We start from the raw sequence: 23,550 nt of genomic DNA on the forward strand, positions 1-23,550 counted from the left end.
AGATACTCTGGTGATTTGGGAGCTTGTGGTCGCTTCCTCCTCCAGTGCTCTCTGGTGTTCCAGCAACATCCCTCCACATACAACTCAGATAAGTCCCGCATTGCATTCATTCTAAGTTTGCTTACTGGCAAGGCTGCTCAATGGGCTACTGCCTTGTGGGACAGTAATTCACCTACATGTCAATCATATGTGGTGTGTTCCCGAGAAATGAGGAGAGTGTTTGATCATCCTGTCAAAGGAAAGGAGGCTTCTAAGCTTTTGCTAGCTCTTAGCCAAGGTTCCTCCTCAGTAGCCCAATATGCCATAGACTTCCGTATTTTGGCTGCTGACAGTGGATGGAACAATGAGGCTCTCCAAGGTGTATTTTTACGGGGATTAGCTGAGAATATAAAGATGAATTGGCAGCCCGGGATGAAACCAATAATCTTGAAGAGCTCATAACTCTGACTATCCATCTAGATAACCGTTATCATTTGATAAAGTTGTCATTTATGTCATTTATCTTAACCCTAACCCACCTGAACAGGTGTGAACGTGTGACAACACTTAACAATCAAACATATCCACCCTTTTTACAGCAAAGATCTCAATCAAAGGTAGAAAATGTATGTGTCACCACATTCATTTGCCTAGAAAGGTTCAAGAGTTATGTCGTTTTCCAGCAGGGTCCTCATGTCCAGCGTCACATCCTCCAAAGCTCGCAGCAGATTCCCTGCTTTATTATCTGTGCAGGTCTTGGTGTCGTGTGAATAGCACACTGTGAAGTCAATGTATTGGTTGAAGATACTGTAACACGCTGTATGCATTGAAGTGTTCAGATGGTCTAAATAGTGTACATCCAGCCTCGGATGTTACCTTGTGGGGAAAAGTAGACGTGAAATAGAAGAGGTTAGTTAACTATCATCATCCCTGTCCCCAAGAAGCCAGCAGTAGACAGTCTCAACGACCACCTTGAAACAAAACTTCCCACTAATCCAATCACCTTTGTTGTTTTGCAAACCTAAACTTAACTTTGTTTATAAAATTTGTACATTTTAACTTGTTTTAATTAATTAATATTACAATTTCCGTAGAGTCCATTCTTGTATATTTCTGTTTTTTAAGAAAATGCACCAGAGAAGCAACACCCCTACTTTTGTTGTATTTGATACATTATATTTGATACAATGATAATAAATGCTACTCTTTTCTATTCTGCTCTATTCTATTCCATCAAACTTTCAATAAAGGAACATTTAAGGAATAAGAAAAACATGATTTTGCTGTTGTCCTCATGAACTCACCTGTTGAACTTGAAACATTCTCATTACAGAAACTAAACATTACCTTGTTAGAATGCCGACATTGGTCCCATTCTCACAAGGTATTTGTGTGTGTCATTACCTGAGATGTCACAACCTTGAAGTCAAATAATTTGAAGAAGGAACTGTCTGTGAAGATTCCAGGCATGGAGATGTTCTCCTCAGCAGCCAAACTATACAGCATGAAGAGATGGGCTAAAATGAAGTGTCCACGACTTGCCTTTAAGATGGAGACATTTCAGGATGTAACGTGAGTCATCGGTGATTCACAACGGAAGACTTGGCAAATGTGTTCAAAGACTGGATTTCCTCATAACTGTGGCGGTGTGATACACCCCTGTTGAATAATGTAGCTAGTTCCTGGTGTGCTACACATACACATTGACTGCATATGTCCATACACGTTAAGTTTTTTAAATGTCGGTTCGAGGGCATCAGAGCGTCAGAACGGATCTGGAAGTCTGTCAGGAGAGTTAAAAATCCCCTGACAGACATGTGGTCATGGATCATTTCCTCTGATATCATCATCAAGTTTCTCTGATGTGTGAGATTCAATTCAGAACCAGTTTCTAAGGCTCCTGGAACGATACGCACCATTTTTGAATTCCAGACATGTTGTTCAATAGCTTTCTTCATTAAATCAGCCTTCTCTGAGTTCTGTGCAAATAGAGAAAGTAAAAAAACTTGTTGCTTGCAATTGGACAAGGTTTTATGATTGGGTATAGCAACTTGCTATAATAACCTCTAAAGAAATAAAAAGTCAACTCCAAGGTCAAAGTGTGTCAGTGTGAAATCACACCATCGGCATTTGAGAAAAAATGGAGTTGATGGGGGACGACTAAAGAGGACAATTATTTTCAAAACAAGTACAAAGGGATGATGGGAATTTGCCAAATAGTGTTTTATCAAGTCAGAAAGCTTCTGGGAGACGATCCTTTGAACAGACGAGACAAAAACGGAACAAGACAACTGTGATGGCCAGCTACAAATGGAAATATCCGCACCTCACCACTAGCACATTTCTATTTTGCAGTCACAAGCCTCGATATTAAAACACATCTTCATACACTCAATATTTCAGTTTTCATATTTTTCAGTATTACACCTGGGCATTGACAGTTCAAGTTATGTTTCTATTAATATTTGCTTCTTTTGAGTCACCTGGAGTTTTATTACCTGGTGTTGCAAAGGCGTGGCTAAGGACTGGTTTCAGATGCTGCTGCCAACCTTATTGGAAGGCACCACAGCATGCGATGTCATGGGGGGGAGGGTGTCTGGGGATTTATATTGAATTTTGGCCAGTTAAAACTACATTGGCCATTTTAATTCCCCTTCTGTGTTAATTTTTAGTTTGACCTAACTAGTACTTAAGTTCCTCTTTTTGATGGTTTGCCAGGTCAGTTTTGTTCTGTTATGTCCATGTATTCGCTTCAGTTCTCAGTTCTGTTGGCGTCTAGTTATATTTAGTTGGCCTCTTTTACTGCTTTGTTTAGCTAAACTCTTTTTTAACTGTTTTGCCTTTAGGGGGAAAAAAAAAGCCTGTTTTGGACAGAAAACCTCCTGTTCTGCCTTACTGCTTGGTTCCATGACAGCAACTCAGCTCTAGATTCACAGAGAAATGGGCTGACTAGAGTTTAAAAACTTGGTCTCATTCACAGGTCATGGGTCGCCCAAGAAGATGGTGACTCTAAATACTAAAAACATTCAAGAATGGTTCAGAGCAAATGAGTCCCGATTGAAATCCTATTGAACATCTGTATAGGAAGCAAAAATATGCCATTTGGAGAAGACAAACACATCGGTCCCCAACCACCAGGTTGTGACCCAGTACCGGCCGAGGGCCATTAGGTACCTGTTTGCGAAAATGGTACTAGCATCCGGCTATTAGGTACCAGGCTGCACATAACTTTTGTATTTTTCTTATAAATGATCAGTCTAAGATATTTTATTTTGACAAGTGACTTCTGTGCGGAATGACGCACTGACAAATGCATTCATCTGTGCCTCTTGATAGGTCTTGGTCACGTGACAGGTTACCAGCCCTTATCCCAAAAATTAAGCACACAAGTGTAGCCAGTGTTCTGGATTCAAATCAAGGCAGAATATACTGAGATTGCCCAAAGAACATTGAAGACCCTGCTTCCATTTTCAATCCTCTTTTCATCTACTTTGGAAGGGGGATTTTCTGCAGTGAACAAAAGGTTGTTTATTGTCTGTTGATACCTGCTTTAGGCATAAGACCACTGCGGCTGATTTATTATTAACAATTATCGAGCAAATATTGTCGATGAAACAGGTCCGTGGTGCAAAAAAGGTTGGGGATCTCTGATCTAACATATCTTGTCATTCAGATCCTGACCCGCTCTGCACCGCTTGTAATCAGCTCATTCCCTTCACCTGTCTTCTCCCAACTTGCCTGCAGCCACTATCCTAATCAGCCTCCACCCTTCATAAACCCGGCCATTGTTCAGCCAGTGTTCACTCTCGCTCTGTCAAAAAGGGGGAGACCAGCAGCACTTTATTCACTGATGAAATTAGATGGGAGTAAATATACTGTTGTGAAATAAATAATAGTATTCACGTAATTTGAACTAGTACAAGTAAACACGGCATCCATCTCCTCCTCAGCTGGCCCATCTGGGAAATCTTAGAACTCTTTGTGGCCCACCAGTAAAAATGTTTGCCCATTCCTTCCCTGAGTTATCTAGGTGTGTGTTACCATGATGTCGTTTTCCCACCTGACAGTTGTGAACGACAGTGATGTGTTTGGGGGGGGGTTCAGTTCACCTTTTTGCCTGATCTTTGGAATTACGATTGAACATCTTAAAGGTCTCACATTATGCTTTTTTAATTCATGTCATTCAGCTGCCAGATGTCCAACTACACTGTATTTAAAATGTCTTGCCCCAAAGTGATCCTAAATATCTTTGATTGAATATTGATCAAATCACTTCCACCCCGAAACGCTCTGTGTTGAAGGGTTTGGGTCTGAGTTCCCTCTATCAGTACCTCCCTCCCCTCTTACTTTCACATGTGTTTTGTTTACATGTGCCACGTGGACACACATGTACTAGCATCGGATCGATCGCCATAGTCTGGAACTTTCAATAACTTTTCTTACTACCTATTTTGCTCTTATTTTTCTCATGGTTGTCTTTCTTGCAGAGTTCATTTTAGTTCAAGAAAGTAGTGCATCCCTGGGATGCGCTTCAACAAAAATTTGTGCATCCCAACATGATGTTTATGCATCCCAAAAGTAATAACAGAATATACGGTAGGAACCTTGTAGGCAAGGATTGAGTGTTGCCGATAGCACAATATAAAGATTAAACAAACTGTTAAATTTAATGATTTTTATTAACAATGTCATAACTCAGTAAAAATGAAAAAACAGGAAAATTAAAAATTATTTTTATCAAAATGTTACAGCCTGGTGGTCTACACACCCCTTTTCAAATGCTAGGTTTTCATGATGTAAAAAAAACAAATCAAGACAAATGACTTCATAACTTTTTCCACCTTTGATGTGACCTTTAAGCCGTACCAGGCTGAAACCTTTACGAACAAACATATCAGATCCTTGTCTTCAAAAGTGGTTTTAATCAGATTATATCAGATTATCATATAGATTTATTCTGTTAAACAGAAACCTGGATAAGTGAGGATGAGTATTTTTCTCTAAACGAAGCTACTCCTTCTGATCACCTAAATTATCAGATCCCTCGAGTCTCAGGCGGAGGAGTTGCATCTATTTGTAATTCCTCGCTACAACTGAGCCCTAAAGCGAAAATGATCTTGAATTCATTTGAAAGTCTTAGTCTGAGCCTATCAAACCCAGCCCACAAATTCCTCCAGTCTTTATTGTTTGTCATAATTTATCTTCCTCCTGGTCCATACAGTGACTTTCTATCTGAATTTGCCGACTTCTTAAGTAGTTTAATTCTTAAAACTAATAAGTTCATTATTGTTGATTTCAATATTCACATGGACGACAGTAATGGTAGCCTCAGTGTCGCATTTGCGTTGTGACTAAACTCCATAGACTTTAGACAGTGTGTACAGGAATCTACTCACAAGTTTAAGCACACTCTGGGTTTATTCCTCAATTATGGGATTGAAATTGAAGAGCTACTCGTCTTTCCACAAAGTCCTCTCCTCTCTGACCACTGACTGATATCTTTTGACATTCGGCTATTGTGTAATTCCCTTCCTGCAAAAATGTAATAATGAAGGGATTTACAGTAAATGTTCTTTACCTCATCTGATCTCACCTCAACTGTCCTTGTCACTGCACACAGGTACCACAAGTAGACTGTTTGATCCCAAAAAGTCAAAGCACTTCAATAAAAGCGGCAAAAAAAAATCAGTGTTCAGAAAAATGTATATTAGATTAATAATCCTTATTAACAACATCACAACATAACAGAATGATGAGACAGAATACTTTGAGAGGATCAATATATATTAGGTTTCAGTCCTGCACCAGAGACAGGAGGATACATCACACTACCACCAATATCTATCTGAGATCATTCAGAGTCAGTCATTTAAATGGATCTCATTTATTAATGAAGGGTAAAAAGTTACATCTGGATTGAAATAATATTTTATTTTGTTAACTCACAAACTGCTGCAGATCAACGTGACTCAGAGGTTTGGCACAAATTTCCAGCATTCATCATGTTGCACCAATCAGATTCCAGTCATGCCATATCGTCATGGTGATGATTGACTGCTGATAAACTATTCAAACATTTTCTATGATGGAGTTTCAAACACATCTTCTGGTTCTGCAGGTTTTGAGGTGGTGACCTTGGCAGACTGATGCATGTTCTGAATGCTGGCTGGTTGTCAATACGTCATTAGAAACACACAAACGTTCCCTGACTGATTATTGTTAAAGTGTGATAATAGTGGATACATATGAGGACCTGCTGGTGAGGTTCCTACTGGTTCTAGAAGTGATAAAAGAGTCCCAGGAGCAGAGGGATCAAACCCAGACTGATGGAACGAGCATCCCTGATGGTTGGAGCCCCATTACACAGACTGGAGTCACAGCAGGATAATCCGTTGCCAAACGTCATACTTATGTTGGGAGGAATCTGGCTGTTCAGACACAGGCTCTCTGACATGCAGCCGAAGGCTGAAATAGATACTGATGGTATGCCCACTGGAAATGAGAAATAAATGTCACGCAAAAACTACTTTTCTTATCACTTCAGACACCACTTTCAACACAGTAGGAATGAGAGCATGAGAGTCTCAGCTAGAACTTGTTACCGTCTCATGAGGTCTCACCAGATACTCGAAAGCAGCGGTCCTGTATTCCCCTACACTGGAGTCGGTCATTGCAGTCGCCATCAAGACAGCATGTCAGGTTGTTGGTTGACTGAATCACAGGAACTGAAACAGAACAGAAAGTCATTTATCTGATGAACATAGAACACTGATGAGAATGAACCATTTTTACTCATTCATACTTACCAGAAAAATTTCCAGAGTTGCAGTTAGTTGTGTTGCAGCATTCAAGACGTATGTCTGAATTTAAATTATTAGCGCTGAATGAAAACATCTGAGTCCCTGAGGCTGAGCATTGGGAGGACGGTGCACATCCCTTCAAGTTGATCACTGTTGAGTCCCCTAATACAATATCTATAAAACCAAACTAGACTCAGATACTGCTGGTGGAAAGAAGACAAACATGCAAAATTCACAGAATAGTTGTGATAGAGAAATACTGACTGTTCAAGGAGGCTGTTAAACACATCGTCTCTGAAGTACAATTTGTTGGTTGGGTGGTGGAACATGTAGAACTATTACAGGTTTGACACTGAAATGCTCCAACTGCAGCAAAAAGAACAACATGACTGACAATCAGCTGATGGATACAGATAAATGATAATCAACTGATCAATACTGGTGAATGAATCAGGCTTCAAAGATGAGTTGCAGTTACCTGAGCTGGAGAGAGTCCAGGCGAGAGCCAGAGAAAGGATCAGCTTCATCATGATGAAGAGGAAACTACTGGAGATAGATATACAGTACTTGATCTCTCCTGTACTGTAATGTCGGGTGTTGAGAATAGAAAGACTACTACTTACTCTGTAAATAAATGAATGACTAATACCTGAGCACTTCGAGACATTCCCTGTTTAACCAGTCAGAAACTGAAGTCATAGCTACATTCAAGCCAACACTAACATCTGAACATCTATTGCATGAATTGATCAAACTCATACAATATAATGTGAAGGTGTCATGAACTAACGTGACTCCAAAGAAGAGGTGATTTTCACATTTTTTCAAAAGAGACATTTGTTTAAAATATTTTTATGTCCATGACACTTAATTTTATCTCTATCAACAGATGGACAACATTCATTTTGATGTATTTTAAGGTAAAGCAGCCCAACCCAGTTAAAAAGGAAGAACAGCATTCAGGACGACATTCCTGAGGAGACAGTGGTTTAGTTCACCACTTGAAGAACCTCCCTCTCTGCCTCTTCTTTCTAATGAAGCTTGTGGGTGTAACATTAATACAACCAGAGTCAACAAAGACAAAACAAAATGTGAATGCATCACGTTTTAGTGAACCCCAGATGAAAGTCAGTGAGGAAAGATGGGACTTCAGACTTCAGACTTGAAAAGACTTGACTATGCAAGTAGTTTGTAACTGCAGAGGTAAGGTGATCCACAGATCTGATGCACCTATTGCAATGGTTTTGTCACCTGTGATTCTAAGACATGATCTGGAAACATTCACTGTCATATTAATGGTTGACCTCAGAGCTCAAACCAGAGTATAGATGTCTATCAAGACACAAATCAGGAGGCGCCATAACAGCTAAAACCTTGAAAAAAAGCAATAAAAATCTTAAAATTGATCTAAACACGGACAAGAAGCTAAACCTGGAGTCACATGAGTCGTATTTTCTAGTGCCCATGTTTTCTAGCTGTGGTTAAATTCCGAGCAATAGAAGTTTCCACCAACTTCAAATGGGGAAGTCAACACTGACCCGCACCCACATCCAGAGAGATACAGGAATCATTATTAGTTCTTATTACAATTATTGAAGATTCTCTCAAAGTGCTTAAACATTCAAGGCTTAACTTTGGCCAGTAGACTGGAAAAAGCTGGTTGATGACCCAAGTGGGACAGAAATGCTGGCACTGCCATCAAACAGACTCACAACGACCTCCTTGCCCCGTGCCCCTTGGGCCAGTCCCTGCCGCTGCCTCCTCTGGGTCTCTGGGTCTACATGGTTCTCGGTGCCCCTGGTGGCTCTTCGGGTGATGGCTTCTGGATGCTCCTGGATGATGGGGTTGGGGGTACTCAGCTAGCGTGGCCCTGTTGGGTTCTAGTAGCCTATCTGGGTGTTGGTTTCATCACATATGCATGTTCGCTCAGGGCTTACCAGCTACTGTCGAGTCCAATTATTGAGAACCGATGGGTCCCGTCAGAATGTGATGAGTCTCTTCAGACATCACAATCTTATGCCCTCTATCTTCCTCCCACACTGGTTTCCCCTGGTGGCCTATTCTATACTGTCAAGACCTCCACTAATCTGGTGTTTTATAACATTGGTACTAAGATATCAACCTTTTTCACTCCAACAGCATTGCCTGTCTATCCACTACCTTGTTTGTGTTCTCTATCTGTCTCCTTTTGCTTTCCCCCTTAATGCACAGAGGTACAGCACTTACCTCTCAGGCTCACAATAGGAAATTCTAATAAAGACTGACAGAGAGGAGTGGTGATGGTCACATGCACGCATTATAATATATAAAATATTTTAATGCAAGACTAAAATAAGAATCGATCTCATAAATGGTTGACCCCCTTTTAAGGGGTTAAACTGTGAGAATACATGCAGACAAGACAAAACATTAAAAAAAAATGTATATAAAATAAAATAAAATAAAATAAAATAAAGACGATATGAAAGAATTTAGAAATAGAATGATCCAATGCCTCCAAAGGCATTGAACTAAATCCACTGGACTTAACTTCTCATCCAAGAAGAAGCTACTTTGGTTCTGGCGGTGGTTGGTCTTGCCTCAGCTTTTAATGTCTGTGGGGTGTGGTCAGTGCTGTCCTGGACCTGCCTGCCCCAAAGAGATTATTGGCAGTACTAAGGAGTGTCAATGGTGGCTACTGGACTAAGAATTTCAGAGACTGTTATTAAGCCTTCATATAGTAATGGAGGTCATGAGCAAGAGCCACCTCACACCAATCAATCTGCTGAACAGTTGGTTGGCAAGTTTTGAAAGGACTGGATTGTGGATGGATGGATGGATGGATGGATGGATGGATGGATGGATGGATGGATGGATGGACGGATGGATGGATGGTCTGCCCCCTGACCAATCACATGGCATCAATCAAATGAAGAAGCATCTGCTCCTAATTTATTCACTCATTCTGACGAGACAGAAAAAAAAACACAGACCAAGGAGAGGAAACACAATTAAGGGAAGTCAACTAAATTTATCTTAGCATATACAATTTACTGGTATGAGGAATTAAACTGTTGTGACGGGAAACAGTTTGTGATTAACCAGACAGTCCAGGAGTGAAGGAGTGGCAGATGTAAAACAGGCAATTTAATCTTGTAATGATCCTGAAGACGACTCCATGACCATTGAATGAAACTGGCGTCACGTCTGGAGTTTCCCCCACCTCGCATCCTCAGTCAGCTGGGCTACTCCCTTTGGCGACCCGCCACAGCGGATGAAGTGGTAGACAATGAATGAATGAAGGTATCAATCCCTTGACATGTATCAATCTATCGTCTACCAGTAACTCCAGTTCATAAACCACCAGCTCTTAAGGTGTGGTGGATAAATACAACTGAATAAAATGATACGACGAGGACTAAAACTGGTAGTTTACAGCTTTCTTTTTAATTGAAGTTGTAGGCTCGTCTTCTGTCTTCACATTCTTCTGTCTCCCTGAGCAAAGAAAGTTTCCAAAGATGTTTGTGTTTTGTTTGTTTTGCTCGGTAATATATTCTGTGTTGGCGGCCCGAGCGTTCCCTTTAAGAAAGTAGTCACGTGAACGAGGCAATCTTGGCATGCATCAACAGTGACTCACAGACGGATGTGGTGGATCTGGTACTTTTCCAAACCAAAGCATTGTTCACAATCAGATTACAAATAAAACAGAAATGATATAAGTTATGTATTCTTTCTGTGCGGTCCAATTGGCCCATAGATTGAAGTCAGTCTGCAGCTTTGGGGTTGGGGGCTACTACTTTAGATGGTCAACTTGTCAGGGGCCAGCTATCGGTACAGCTATCAAGACAGTGTCTCCTCCAATCGTGCTCCTTTAAATCGGCTGTTTTGATGGTTTTAGACTTGACAGCTGTCTTTTAGACAGTCAATCACTTCATACTTTATCTTGCCTTGAATAGTGTTGGTTTTAAAAGTACAACCCTGAATTGGTTGTCATTAAAAAGGAGAGGCACAAAGAAAGGTTCTACCTCATGTGGTGAACTAAACCTCTGTCCTCAAGAATGTTGTCCTGAATGCTGTTCTTTCTTTTTAACTGGGTTGGGGCCACTTTAAACTGTTCTGCGGTTTTTCCATGGATCTCTCATTTAATCAAAATTCAAACATGAAAATGACCTTAAATGAAAAGATGAATAGTAAATTATATACTAGACCACTGTCATTCTTTGTTCTTCATGTGTAAACAGATCAAGACACTTTATTATTACCTTAAAATACATCAAAATAAATGGACCATTCAAGAATGTTGTGCTTCATCTGCTGTTAAAGTTAAAAACAAGTTTCATGGAAATAAAAAATATTCAAAAACAAAGGTCTCATTTCAAAAAATATGAAAATCACCCCTTCTTTGCAGTCACATTATTTCACCATACCTTGATATAATATTGTTTTAGTTTGATCAAATCATGTAACAAGAAAATGTTCAGATTTAAAATGGAATGTTGTGGTTATAATGACATCAGTTTCTGATTGGTTGAAGAAGGAACACCTCCAGTGTTCAGGTATTAATCTGTTCTCAACACCCAGACATTAAAGTACAGGAGAGATCAAGTATCTCTACCTCCAGTAGTTTCCTATTCATCATGATGAAGCTGATCCTTTCTCTGGCTCTCGTCTGGACTCTCTCCAGCTCAGGTAACTGCAACTCATCTTTGAAGCCGGAGCCATCTGGAGGGGGAGAAGCAGTGGCTCTACTCCGAGCTCCTCCATGGTGACTGAGCTCCTCACCCTATCTCTAAGGGTGTGCAATCTTTTCGTGTTTCTTCTTCCTGATGTTGGCGTCAGCTGGAATCGCCACATCTATCACCACTGCTCTCTTCTGCTCTTTGTCCATCACCACTATGTCCGGTTTGTTAGCCAGTAGCTGTTTGTCGGTCTGGAAGCTGAAGTCCCACAGGATCTTAGCCTTGCCGTTCTCAACCACCTTCGGTGGTATGTCCCATTGGGATTTGGGTACTTCTAGTCCATACTGGGTACAGATGTTCCTGTACACTATCACAGCTACTTGGTTGTGCCTTTCCATGTATGCTGAGCTGGCGAGCATCTTACACCCCGCTACCACATGCTGGACTGACTCTGGGGCTTCTTTACATAGCCTGCACCTTGGGTCAGATCTACTGTGGTAGATATTGGCCTCTATTGCCCTTGTACTCAGGGCCTGTTCTTGTGCTGCCATGATCAGTGCCTCTGTGCTGTCCGTCAGTCCAGCTTTATTCAGCCATTGGTAGGTCTTCTTGATACCAGCCACTTCCTCTATCTGACGGTAGTACATGCCGTGTAGGGGCTTGTCCCTCCATGTCGTCTCCTCCTCCTCCTCTTCTTCCTCCTCAGGTTTCTTCACTGAGCAGTTCATCTGTTGGGGCCATCTTCCTGATGTACTCTTGAATTTTACATTGATCCATGTGCCTACTCATCTTAGCCTGACAGGAGCTTCCATGTTGTACTGAGACAGGTTATTGGCCGGTAGTTGGATGGGGCGGATCCCTTCTGTGGGTCTTTCATGATCAGGACTGTCCTGCCTTCAGTCAACCATTCTGGGTGCGTCCCATCCCTTAGCAGCTGGTTCATCTGTGCTGCTAGACGCTCATGGAGTGCTGTCAGCTTCTTTAGCCAGTATGTATGGATCATATCCGGGCCGGTGCTGACCAACTCTTCATCTTTGACACTCTTTCTTGGATGTCTGCAAATGAGATGGATACTGGTTCTTGTTCTGGGAGGCAGCTGTGGTCAGTCCTCAGGTCCACTAGCCACTGGGCATCATGTTGTGTGATGCTTTTCTTTCCCATATGCCCTTCCAGTATTTCTCCACCTCATCTCTTGGTGGATCTGACCAGCTGCTATTTCCCTGCCACTGAGAGTACACCTTTGCTGGTTGAGTGGAGAAGGTCTTGTTTATTCTCCTGGCCTCCATGTCCTTGGTGAACCTCTTCAGTCGGGTAGCCAGAGCCGTTAGTCTCTGTTTGGTAGTTTCGAGTGCTTCAGGTATGGAGAGCTTGCTGCATTTCCTGGGTACCCCTTGATTCACCATGTTCCCCTTCTGTAGCTCGGCTAGCTGGCTGACTTCTCTCCGTGTCGCCTTTATCTTGGCCTCTAACCGTCTCTTCCATGGAGGGTATTGTTTGTTATGCCCTGTGTTGATCTTATATCCCAGCATCTCAGGGATTACTGTTGCTGTACTGTGGATCAGCTTGTTGGTCTCAGTTATGTTCCCTGTGGGGATGGTTCTTATCGCAGCATTCACATCTTCTAGAAGATCTTCTGAAGGTACTTGACAACTTAGCTTCGGTATTTGTCGGAGGCTCCAGGTTTCCATTTGGGTCACGATAAACAGCATATATATAACATACATACAGACCGGCAGTATGGAAAATAATTATTTGGACATGAGGAATAAGAAAATAAACATGTACGGTGAGGGGAGGATGGTTGGGGTTGGGACAATGATTGCTCTTCTGTAACATTGATGTATAGCTAGTGATTATGATTTGGTGAAATCATTGGTTTTTATCTGGGGATCAAATTAGTATATATACTTATATAATTTATATTATATATAAAGTATATATAAAATTATGTTTTAAAAAATTAAAAACAACAATTTCTCCACTGTGGCAGGTCCCATTTCCTGATTCTCTCCTAAACCAACTCTCTCCGCACTATCTATACCTCTCTCCAAAATACGTCTGACTCTATCCAAATTCCAAACCCTCTCCACGCTAGCTAACCACAACTCTCCACCAAACAACCACATTCTGAACGGAGTGTGATCGCTTTATATCTGTGTTAATGCACGTATCACGAGTCAAATCAGTCATGTAGTATCAGCCGCGTAGCTGGGTGTTCCCATGATTGAAGTGTCGATACGGAAGTCACGCCCAAAGCCTCACTGCCCGGCGATGCTTCAGACATCATCCTTTTCAGCTCCTCCCTTAGATGAAGTAAGCCTCGATACACGCTTCGCGGGAACGCCCCTCCCCTACTCGGCACACGCTTCGGAGCTTCGATCCCCGGCGTCACATCACTATATGACAGTAAAGACATTTAAATGACTTCAAAGGGTGAATATAGGTTGAAATAAATACCGTTCAAAATATTCAACCTCTCAGACCTGATTATAGTCTTAGGTTGAGGACTACCTGTATCTCCATATAGGCATGAAACAGCCTCACATCTCCTTCTGTTTTACACAATCAATCTGGTACATTAAGTTATAATATATATACAGACAATTGTGTGATATATGTTTTAATCACACTAAGGAGTAATAAAGATTTGAAAAAAATTCAACAGAATATTGGGATTATTCTAATAATTCAATATTGTTGGACATCTGCACTTTCCCCTGCACACAGCTCCTTTTTAAAAAATTCTAATGTTCAGAAGATAATATTTCCAGAGTCAACTCCTGTTCTTTCCTTTGATAGTGACGGACCTCACATTGTCCTGTGGGGAACCCCGATCTTTTATTCACCAGGACCAAACTCACGAAGCCGGCGTCTACCCGGATGGCCGGACCGTAATGCCGAAGCGGTCTTCGTGTTTGTCCATCCCACACACACACACACACACACACACACGTAGCAGTTAGAGCTTCATCAGACACAGCGGTGTGTTTTCTTGTGATGGCGAAGACAAAAAAAAAAGAGTCTGATATTATTGTTTTATCGTAGAATTTCCACAGGTTCCCGCTCATTGCCGCTATTAGAGAAGAACATCACCCTATGCTACAAACTGAAGAACCTAGTGGTGATGATCCACCTGGGGATCCAGGGGATCCACCTGGGTCCGGGCTCTGATTCGTGAGCAGGCTGGGGCTGGGGCTCGGACAGAAACAGGCGTGGAAACCAGCACTGGAACAGGTTCTGGGACAGGCGTGTGAACAGGCTTGGAAGCAGCCGTGGTACATTTCCACTGCTTCATCTGGTTGGAAGCTGAATCTGGATCCTGGAGTATGCTTTTGGTCTGAGCGATCAATGCCTGAAGAAAAAAAGGTCTGTTAAGTCCAGACGTGGCCAGATTGTTCTGTCACAGGCAAGATTAGGACCCAAGTGCAGGACACTGGTGGAGAAGTTTTTGTCCATGGTTTATTCAGGCAAAGCAAAAAAAATCAAGGCAACACAAGAAGACATAAAAATTCCATAAAAATAGAGACAAGGCCATCAGTACAAAACAATCTGACCCAGAACCAAAAGAGAACCAGGCTTAAAAGCTTCAGGCTAATCAGTCTGATCAAGTCCAGGTGTTGAGGGCAACAACAAGTGTGGAGACGGGGCACCGCCCACGGGTTCAACCTATCCTCCTGCCACACCCCAGCACAACAGAGCCACAGAGCGCCACCACCGAACCGTGACAATCGCGGAAAGAGGTAGCATTGATTTCAAAGACGCAACAACGCACGCTAACGAGAAAACTGAATATGTATTAGGTTTCAGTCCAGCACCAGAGACAGGAGTATATATCACACCACCACCAATATCAATCTGAGATCATTCAAAGACTTAAAATATGATTTTAATCCAGATGTAGCTTTTTGAGTGTTTAACTCACAAATTGCTGCAGACAAACATGATTCAAAAGTCTTGGCACAAATTCCCAGCGTTCATCATGTTGCATCAATCAGATTCCAGTCAAGCCACGTCTTCACGGTGATGATCGACTGCTAATGAAGTATGCAAACACTTCCTCTGATGGAGTTTGATACACGTCTTCTTGTTCTGCAGGTTTTGTGGTGGTGATCTTGGCAGAATGATGTATGTTCTGAATGCTGGCTGGTTGTAAATACGTCATGAGAAACCCACACAAATTCCCTGACTGATTTTTAAAGTCTGATAATAGTGGATATACAATCAGGGCGTGCTAATGAGGTTCCTTCTTGTTCTACAAGAGATGAAAGAGTCCCAGTAGCAGAGGGATCAAACCCAGACTGATGGAGCAAGCCTCGCTGGTGTTTGGAGTTGTCGTGTTCGGACTCGTTATGTTTGGAGCCATCATGTTTGGAGTTGTCGTGTTTGGAGTTGTCGTGTTTGGAGTTGTCGTGTTTGGAGTTGTCATGTTTGGAGCCGTAGTATTTGAGGTCATCATGGTTGGAAACCCATTGCACAGACTGGAGTCACAACAGGTTGTATCATTCCCGAACAACACAGCCGTGTTGGGAGTAAACTGGTTTGTAATGTTTGGACACAAGTTGGCAGACACACAGCCAAAGACAGACGTTGATACTGATTGTATGACCGCTGAAAATAAAAAATGTCACTGAACAAACACCTGTTGATCTCAAGCAGTGATGTGTCATAATAATAATTTCAGAAACACATCCACATAAAACAAATATAAATGAATAGAATAGTGTTTCTCAACTGCTGGTGAGCTGTGAATACCAGGTGTGCCAAAAGAAATAATCCAAACTCGCATAACTGGTCTAAAAAAAAGCCATGGTTGAGTGTCCGTGTCTGTCATTAAGAATGATTATTATTGTGTTCATGTTAATCATTGTAATCTACAGCACCGACATTCGACAATGGCCTTTTTTCAGACAAGTTTGGCGAGATCGTATCACCTCCCTCGGCACATTGGTTTTGGGAAACACTGGAATAGATAATGCAGTATAAATATGGAATAAAAATGGGTACTTTTACAAAGAGGCTGGTGGTGTGCTGGGTTGATTTTTATATTAATACATTTCTACGTGGTTGAAGGACGCTGTCTATGAAATATTCACTTCAGACACTAATGTAAACACAACAGGAATGAGAGCATGAGAGTCTTCATCTATAACTTATCGTCTCACCAGATCCTTGAAGGCAGCGGTCCTGTATATCCCTACACTGGACTTGTTCGGTGCAATTGGCATCAAGACAACATGTCAGGTTGTTAGTTGATAGAAACATAACAACTGAAAGAAACCCAAAGTCATTTCTGATGACCATAAAACACTGATGAGAATTAACTAGCAATTAACTATCAATTGTTCAATCAACTATTTATACTTATTAATACTTACTGAGAAAAAAATCAGTGTTGCATCGATCCGTGTTGCAGCATTCAAGATTTGTGTCTGAACTGGCATTACCAATGTTGAATGACAACAGACGTTGGCCTGGGTTTGGGCACATGAGGGACGACGCACATCCCCTCTGAAACAAAAATGTTGAGTGCCCAAATATAGTTTCTATGAAAACAAAGGAGAATTAGATTCTGCTGGTGGAAAGAAAACAGACATGAAGAATTCACAGAAGAGTTGTGATAGATAACGACCGTTAATGGAGGCTGTGAAACACATCGTCTCTGAAGAACAATTTGTCGGTTGGGTGGTGGGACATGTGGCACTCGTGCAGGTTTCACACTGAAATGCTCCAACTGCTGCAAAGAGAAGAACATGACTGCCCATCAGCTGATGGCGACATATAACTGATAATCATCTGATTAATACTGGTGAATGAATCAGGCTTCAGAGATGAGTTGCAGTTACCTGAGCCGGAGAGAGTCCAGGCAAGAGCCAGAGAAAAGATCAGCTTAGTCATGATGAAGAGGAAACTACTGGAGGTAGAGATACTTGACCTCTCCTGCACTTGAACTAACAGACTACCTGAAAGCTGGAGGCGTTCCTTGTTTAACCAATGAAAAACTAATGCCATTATAACAACAACATTCCATTTCAAAGTCTAACGTTTCCTTTTGCATGATTTGATCAAACTCAAACAATATAACGCCAAGGTATGGTGAAGTAACAAGACTCCAAAGAAGGACTGATTGATTCCCACTTTTTGTCAAATGAGATATTTATTTTTATTTCTATGAAATTTGTTTTTAACTATCAATTGGTGGACAACATTCATTTTTATGTATTTGAAGATAATAAAGTTTCTTGATGTGTTTTCATATTGAGAGTAAAGAATGACATTAGTTTGTAATTTACCGTTTATTTTTTCCATTTCAGGCCATTTTCAAGTATGAAAGTTGATTAAATCCCAGACTCTTAGAAAAAACCCAGAACACTAAAACAGCCCAACCCAGTTAAAAAAGAAGAACAGCATTCAGGACCACATTCCTGAGGAGACGATGGTTTAGTTCACCACTAGAGGGAGAATCTCTGTCTTTGCCTCTTCTTTGCAGACAAACCTTGTAACATTTAAAATAACCAGAGTCAACAAAGACAAAACACAATGTGAATGCATCATTTCTGAGTGAACTCCAGCTGAAAGTAAATGAGAAAAGATGGGACTTCAGTTGAAACAGATAAAACCTTAAAAACAAGCAATACAATCTTAAAATTGATCCAAACATGGACAAAAAGCTAAAGCTGGAGTCACATGAGTCGTATTTTCTAGTGCGCATGTTTTCTAGCTGTGGTTAAATTCCAAGCCATAGAATTTTCCACCAACTGCAAATGGGGAAGTCAACAGTGATCCAACACACACATCCAGAGAGTTACTGGAATCATCATGAGTTCTTATACAAGCATTGAAGATTCTCTCAAAGTCCTTAAAGGGCATTCAAGGCTTAACTTTGGCCAGTAGATTCAACTGGAAAAAGCTGGTTGATGACCCAAGTGGGACAGAAATGCTGGCACTGCCGTCAAACAGACTCAGAACAACAACAAAAAAACCTTCAGTTTTACATTCATTTAGGGACAGAAAGTTAAAATCCTGCCACGTTTTCAGATCACTCTAGCAGAGTCAGATGGGTTCTAGTGAGTCTGTGATGTTAGCCTGTAGAGGTAAGTAAATATGAATGTTGTCTACAAAACAGTGGAAGGACATATAAAGCAGCCCAGGGGCAACATAAGGAAAACAGTAATAAGCCAAAAATAGAACTTTGGGGAACTCCACGGGAGAGGAACTACAGAAGAAGAAAAATCCCCAAACCAATACTCTCTTCAAGACAAGATAAAAGAATGGAGTGACTGACTGTGTCAAAGACAGTATACACTGTACAAAAAAAAGTCCAAAAGCATCAAAACAGCCGGTTTGAAAGAGCACAATAGCAGTAGACACCGTCTCGATAACTCTACCGGCCCCTGACAAGATGATCATCTAAAACAGTGGTCCCCAACCCCCGGGCTGCGGACCAGCACCAATCCGTGGGCCAATTACACATAAAGTGATAATTTTTTCCAATTTCATATTGCAATTACATAATTTTTATAAAAACACTTGAAATATTGTTTTCCTACTGTTGTCGTTGTTGTAGGCTTTGCCAAAGGTACGATTTGTAGACCAACTGGACTGGGTCCTGAGCCAGATGTTCCCAGCAGACCCTCTATCTGTTTGGGTCTCCCATGTCTGTACGGGGGCGGCAAAGTGGCACAGTCGGCAGCGCTGTTGCAGCACAGCAAGTCGGTTCCGGGTTGCGTCCCACTCTGTGCAGGGTCCTCCCCGTGCCTGCGTGGGTTCTCTCTGGGTTCTCCGGCTCCTCCCACCTCCAAAACCATGCACTTCAGGTTAACTGTCCCAAAATGACCAGCCAATTGAGTGTGTGCATGCTTGTTTGTCTGCATCTCTGAGTGGCTCCGCAGTGCAACAACAACCCTTGCATATGTATGTATGCTTTGCTGCCCTTTTAAAGGCCAAAACCTTTAATGGTTTTAAAACTCTGTGGCCCACCAGTCAAAAAGTTTGCCCAACTCTGGTCTAGAACTAATGACAGTAGATCAGCTGACACGACTGGATTGAAAACTTAATTTACTCTAATTGCTTCAATTTAATCATATGTTAAAAAACAGACAAGGAATTTTTTTCCGGCAGATGGTGTCTCAAACCGTACATTCGTAACATTAAATTTAACTATGCTAAACACACTATGCTAAATTCTATAAATGCAATAAATAACTATGCCAAATACAAAAACACAAAATGCAGTGGGGGGACACAATGTACAAGTGCAGAATGCGTGTAAACAGAGTGCAAGGACTGGAAGACAAGATAATTTAACATTTGCTGTTCAAGTGTGTTATGGCTTGGGGGAAGAAACTGTTATTTAACCTGGTGGTTTTTGAGAGGAGGGCTCTGTAGCGCCTCCCAGAGGGTAGACTTTTAAACAGTCTGTGTCCAGGGTGTGATGGGTCTAAGATGATCTTCCCTGCCTGACTCCTAACTCTTGAGGAGTGCAACTTTTGGAGGGAGGGCAGGGAGGACCCAGTGATCTTCTCAGCAGACCTGGTTGTCCTCTGGGTGGCAGCACCGAACCAGACTGTGATGGAGGAACACAGGACTGATTCAATGACTACCGTGTAGAACAGGACCAACAGCTCTTGTGGCAGACCGTGCTTCCTCAGCTGCCTGAGAAAGTACATCCTCTGCTGGGCCTTTTTGAGGATGCAGCCGATGTGGAGAGTCCACTTCTGGTCCCATGAAACAGTAGTCCCCAGGAACTTGAAGCCCTGCACAGAGTCCACAGGGCTGTTGGCAATGGTGAGGGGGAGCAGAGGGGAGGGGAACTTCGTAAAGTCCACTGTCATCTCCACAGTCAGCTCCAGGTTGTTACGACTACACCAGTCCACCAGCTGCCTCATCTCCTGTCGGTATGCAGACTCATCCCCGTCCTGGATGAGTCCAATGACAGTTGTGTCGTCTGCAAACTTCAGGAGTTTGACGGCTGGGTGCGTAGATGTGCAGTCGTTGGTGTAGATGGAGAAGAGCAGTGGAGAGAGGACGCAACCCTTGAGGGGCGCCGGTGCTGACTGACTGAGTGTCTGAGGTGATCGCCCCCAGCCTCACCTGCTGTGTCCTGTCTGTCAGGAAGCTGGTGATCCACTGACACATGACAGAGGGGACTGTGAGCTGGTGAAGTTTAGAGGATAGCAGCTCAGGGATGATGGTGTTGAACGCCGAGCTGAAGTCTATGAACAGGATCCGTGCATATGTCCCTGGGTGGTCGAGATGATCCAGGATGAAATGCAGTCCCATGTTGACTGCATCATCCACTGACCTATTTGCCCGATAGGCAAACTGCAGGGGGTCCAGCAGGGGTCCTGTGATGTCCTTCAGGTGGGTCAACACGAGGCATTCAAAGGACTTCATGACCACAGATGTCAGAGCGACAGGCCGGAAGTCATTTAGTCCTGTGGTGGAGGGTTTCTTGGGGACCGGGATGATGGTGGAGCACTTGAAGCAGGAGGGTACCTCACACAGTTGGAGGGATCTGTTGAAGATCTGTATGAAGACTGGAGCCAGCTGATCTGCACAGACCTTAAGGCAGGAGGGGGAGACACCATCAGCGCCTTCCTGATCTTCTGTCTGTGGAACTGCTGGCTCACCTCCTGGACGTGGAGGTGTGTTTGGGTCTCCCACGTCTGTCCAACACCTTCCCCCGCCAGCTGACCCAACTCACCAACAGATGGCGAGCTGTGCTCCTCTCCTTACTCGAGCATCAAGAACATGTGGAGTTCATGTATCCTTTAACCCGTTTACATTAGCGTTGTTTTCTCAGGTGCATTTCTTCTCCAGATAATAATGAAATGACTTACAGTAAGTGTTCTTCTCATGTGACCTCACCTCACCTTTCCTTGTCACTGCACACAGGAACCACAAGTATAAACTTAAATACTTTTCTTAGGGTGTGATCCTGGTAACTGCTAATCATCTTAATCCTATTAAGTCAAACTGCTAATCTGTTTAATCTCATAAAGTCAAACCAATTCAACAGCAGCAAAGGAACAGTGTTTAGAAAAAATTATATTAGGTTAATAATCCACAGTCCACAGAGAGACAGGACTTTATTAACATCACCACAACAGTAGCATCAGATAAAATACTTTGGAGAGGATCAAAATGCAGAGTTCATGTTATCACAAGTAGTGCATCCCTGCGATGCATCCCAAAAGTAAGAACAAAATATACGGTAAAAGATGTATGCAAGCATTGAGTTTTGCCAAAAGTACAATAAACAAACTGTTAATTTTAGTGATTGCATTAATAACAACGTCATAACAGTTAAAGTAAAAAGAAAAACAGCCAAGTGACATAGTATTTTCATTTAAATCTTAAAGCCTGGTAGTCATTAAAAAAACAGTTTAAGAAATAAAGATGTAATACAGCTTTTTTTTCACATTGGCTTTCCCCTCAAAAGTTTTATTTGCCTTTAATTCATATATTCCCCTGACACACTGCGCCAAGCTGACAGAACCTTCTCCACACACATTTTTTAAATTCTGTATTCATTATTTTGTCTTGAGTGCTCACATTTATCGGTGCCTCACACATGGAAACAGTCATGGATTTTTGCTGGATATTGCTTGGCTTCTTCTGTGTCTTTATCCATACTATCCAGTAATATCTGTGTCTTTTTCTTCATTAACTTTTGATTGTTTTTCATTCAGGAAAGCACTCATTGTCACTCGGTTTTTCTCCAATTTTTGCATCTTGATCGGAGGCATGGTGATAACGTAAGACTAACTTCTTGCTTTCTCACTCTAGTATGGATAATGAGCGGACGTCGTGTTGCCGTTTGGTTAATTTTAATAAGGCTGAATCACGCAGGTAAGTCTCGTGACGAGAAACTCACGTAAGATCAAAGATGCAAAGATGCACATTAACGAGAACACTGAATATGTATTAAGTTTCAGTGCAGCACCAGAGACAGGAGGATATATCACACCTCCAATATATCTATCTGACATTATTCAAAGTCAGTCATTCGAATGGATCTCATATATTAACAAAAGATAAAAAGTTACATCTGCATTTAAATCACATTTTATGTGTTAACTCTCAAACTACTGCAGATCAACTTGACTCAAAAGGCGTGGCACAAATTTAAGCGTTCATTATGTTGCATCAATCAGATTCCATTCAAGACACATCGTCACAGTAATGATTGACGGCTAATGAAGTATCCAAACCTTTTCTGTGATGGAGTTCGAAACAAATCTTCTGGTCCCGCAGGTTTTGTGGTGGTGACCTTGGCAGAATGATGCATGTTCTGAATGCTGGCTGGTTGTATATAGATGATTAGAAAAACACAAACGTCCCCTGACTGATTATTGTTAAAGTGTGATAATAGTGGATACATATGAGGACCTGCTGGTGAGGTTCCTTCTGGTTCTAGAAGAGATGAAAGAGTCCCAGTAGCAGAGGGATCAAACCCAGACGGACGGAGCAAGCATCGCAGGTGATTGGAGATTGCATGAAATGTATGTACGTTACGTATGTAATCATCTTCTCTGGAGCCGACATGTCAGGAGTCGTCATGTTTGGAGCCGTCACGTTTGGAGCCGTCACGTTTAGAGCCGTCACGTTTGGAGCCGTCACGTTTGGAGCCGTCACGTTTGGAGTTGTAATATTTGGAGTGATCATGGTTGGAGACCCATTACACAGACTGAAGTCACAACAGGTTTTATCATTTCCGAACGACACAGCCGTGTTGGAAGGAAGCTGGCTGGAATTGATCTGACACAGGTTGGCAGACACGCAGCCGAAGACAGACGTTGACACTGATTGTATGACCGCTGGAAATGAAAAATCAATGTCACTGAAAAAACTACTGTTGATCTCAAGCATTCATGTGTCATAATTATAATTTCAAGAACACATAAACATAAAACAAACGCGAATGAGTAGATCAATGTTTCTCAACCCCTGGTAAACCGTGAGATAACACCAGGTGTACCGCGGGAAATAATACAAACTCGCATAACTGGTCCAAAAAAAAGCTATGGTGGAGTATCTGTATCCGTATCTGTCATTAAGAACAATCATACGAGTGTTTATGGGAATCGTTGTAATCTACATCACTGACATTC

The 23,550-nt window shown here is 42.0% G+C and overlaps 1 protein-coding gene and 1 long non-coding RNA gene across 7 annotated transcripts; both read right to left on the minus strand.

The window, feature by feature from the left end:
* Positions 1 to 4,767: 4,767 nt before the first annotated feature.
* LOC137599325 (uncharacterized) lies at positions 4,768 to 7,396 on the minus strand. The gene is made up of 5 exons (XR_011036797.1): positions 7,258 to 7,396; positions 7,044 to 7,145; positions 6,786 to 6,953; positions 6,600 to 6,704; positions 4,768 to 6,471 (listed from the first exon to the last, which is right to left on the minus strand). It is a non-coding gene; the product is annotated as an uncharacterized lncRNA (long non-coding RNA).
* A 2,390-nt stretch (positions 7,397 to 9,786) lies between these two features.
* LOC137599443 (uncharacterized) lies at positions 9,787 to 17,380 on the minus strand. Of its 6 annotated transcripts, XM_068320390.1 has the most exons (6): positions 17,281 to 17,380; positions 17,067 to 17,171; positions 16,813 to 16,945; positions 16,600 to 16,704; positions 15,360 to 16,045; positions 9,787 to 14,789 (listed from the first exon to the last, which is right to left on the minus strand). In XM_068320390.1, the coding sequence occupies exon 6, from the start codon at positions 12,163 to 12,165 to the stop codon at positions 11,548 to 11,550; it is 618 nt and encodes a 205-aa protein (XP_068176491.1). In that variant the 5' UTR covers positions 12,166 to 14,789; positions 15,360 to 16,045; positions 16,600 to 16,704; positions 16,813 to 16,945; positions 17,067 to 17,171; positions 17,281 to 17,380; the 3' UTR covers positions 9,787 to 11,547. The 6 variants fall into 6 exon arrangements, 5 of the variants coding, with proteins under 5 accessions (XP_068176491.1, XP_068176488.1, XP_068176489.1 ...); XM_068320387.1 differs by having other exon boundaries at positions 16,813 to 17,171; XM_068320388.1 differs by having other exon boundaries at positions 16,600 to 16,727; positions 16,813 to 17,171.
* Between the last annotated feature and the right edge of the window lie 6,170 nt (positions 17,381 to 23,550).

This window comes from Antennarius striatus, chromosome 7, assembly GCF_040054535.1.
Source record: "Antennarius striatus isolate MH-2024 chromosome 7, ASM4005453v1, whole genome shotgun sequence".
NCBI classification, from domain to species: Eukaryota; Metazoa; Chordata; class Actinopteri; order Lophiiformes; family Antennariidae; genus Antennarius; species Antennarius striatus.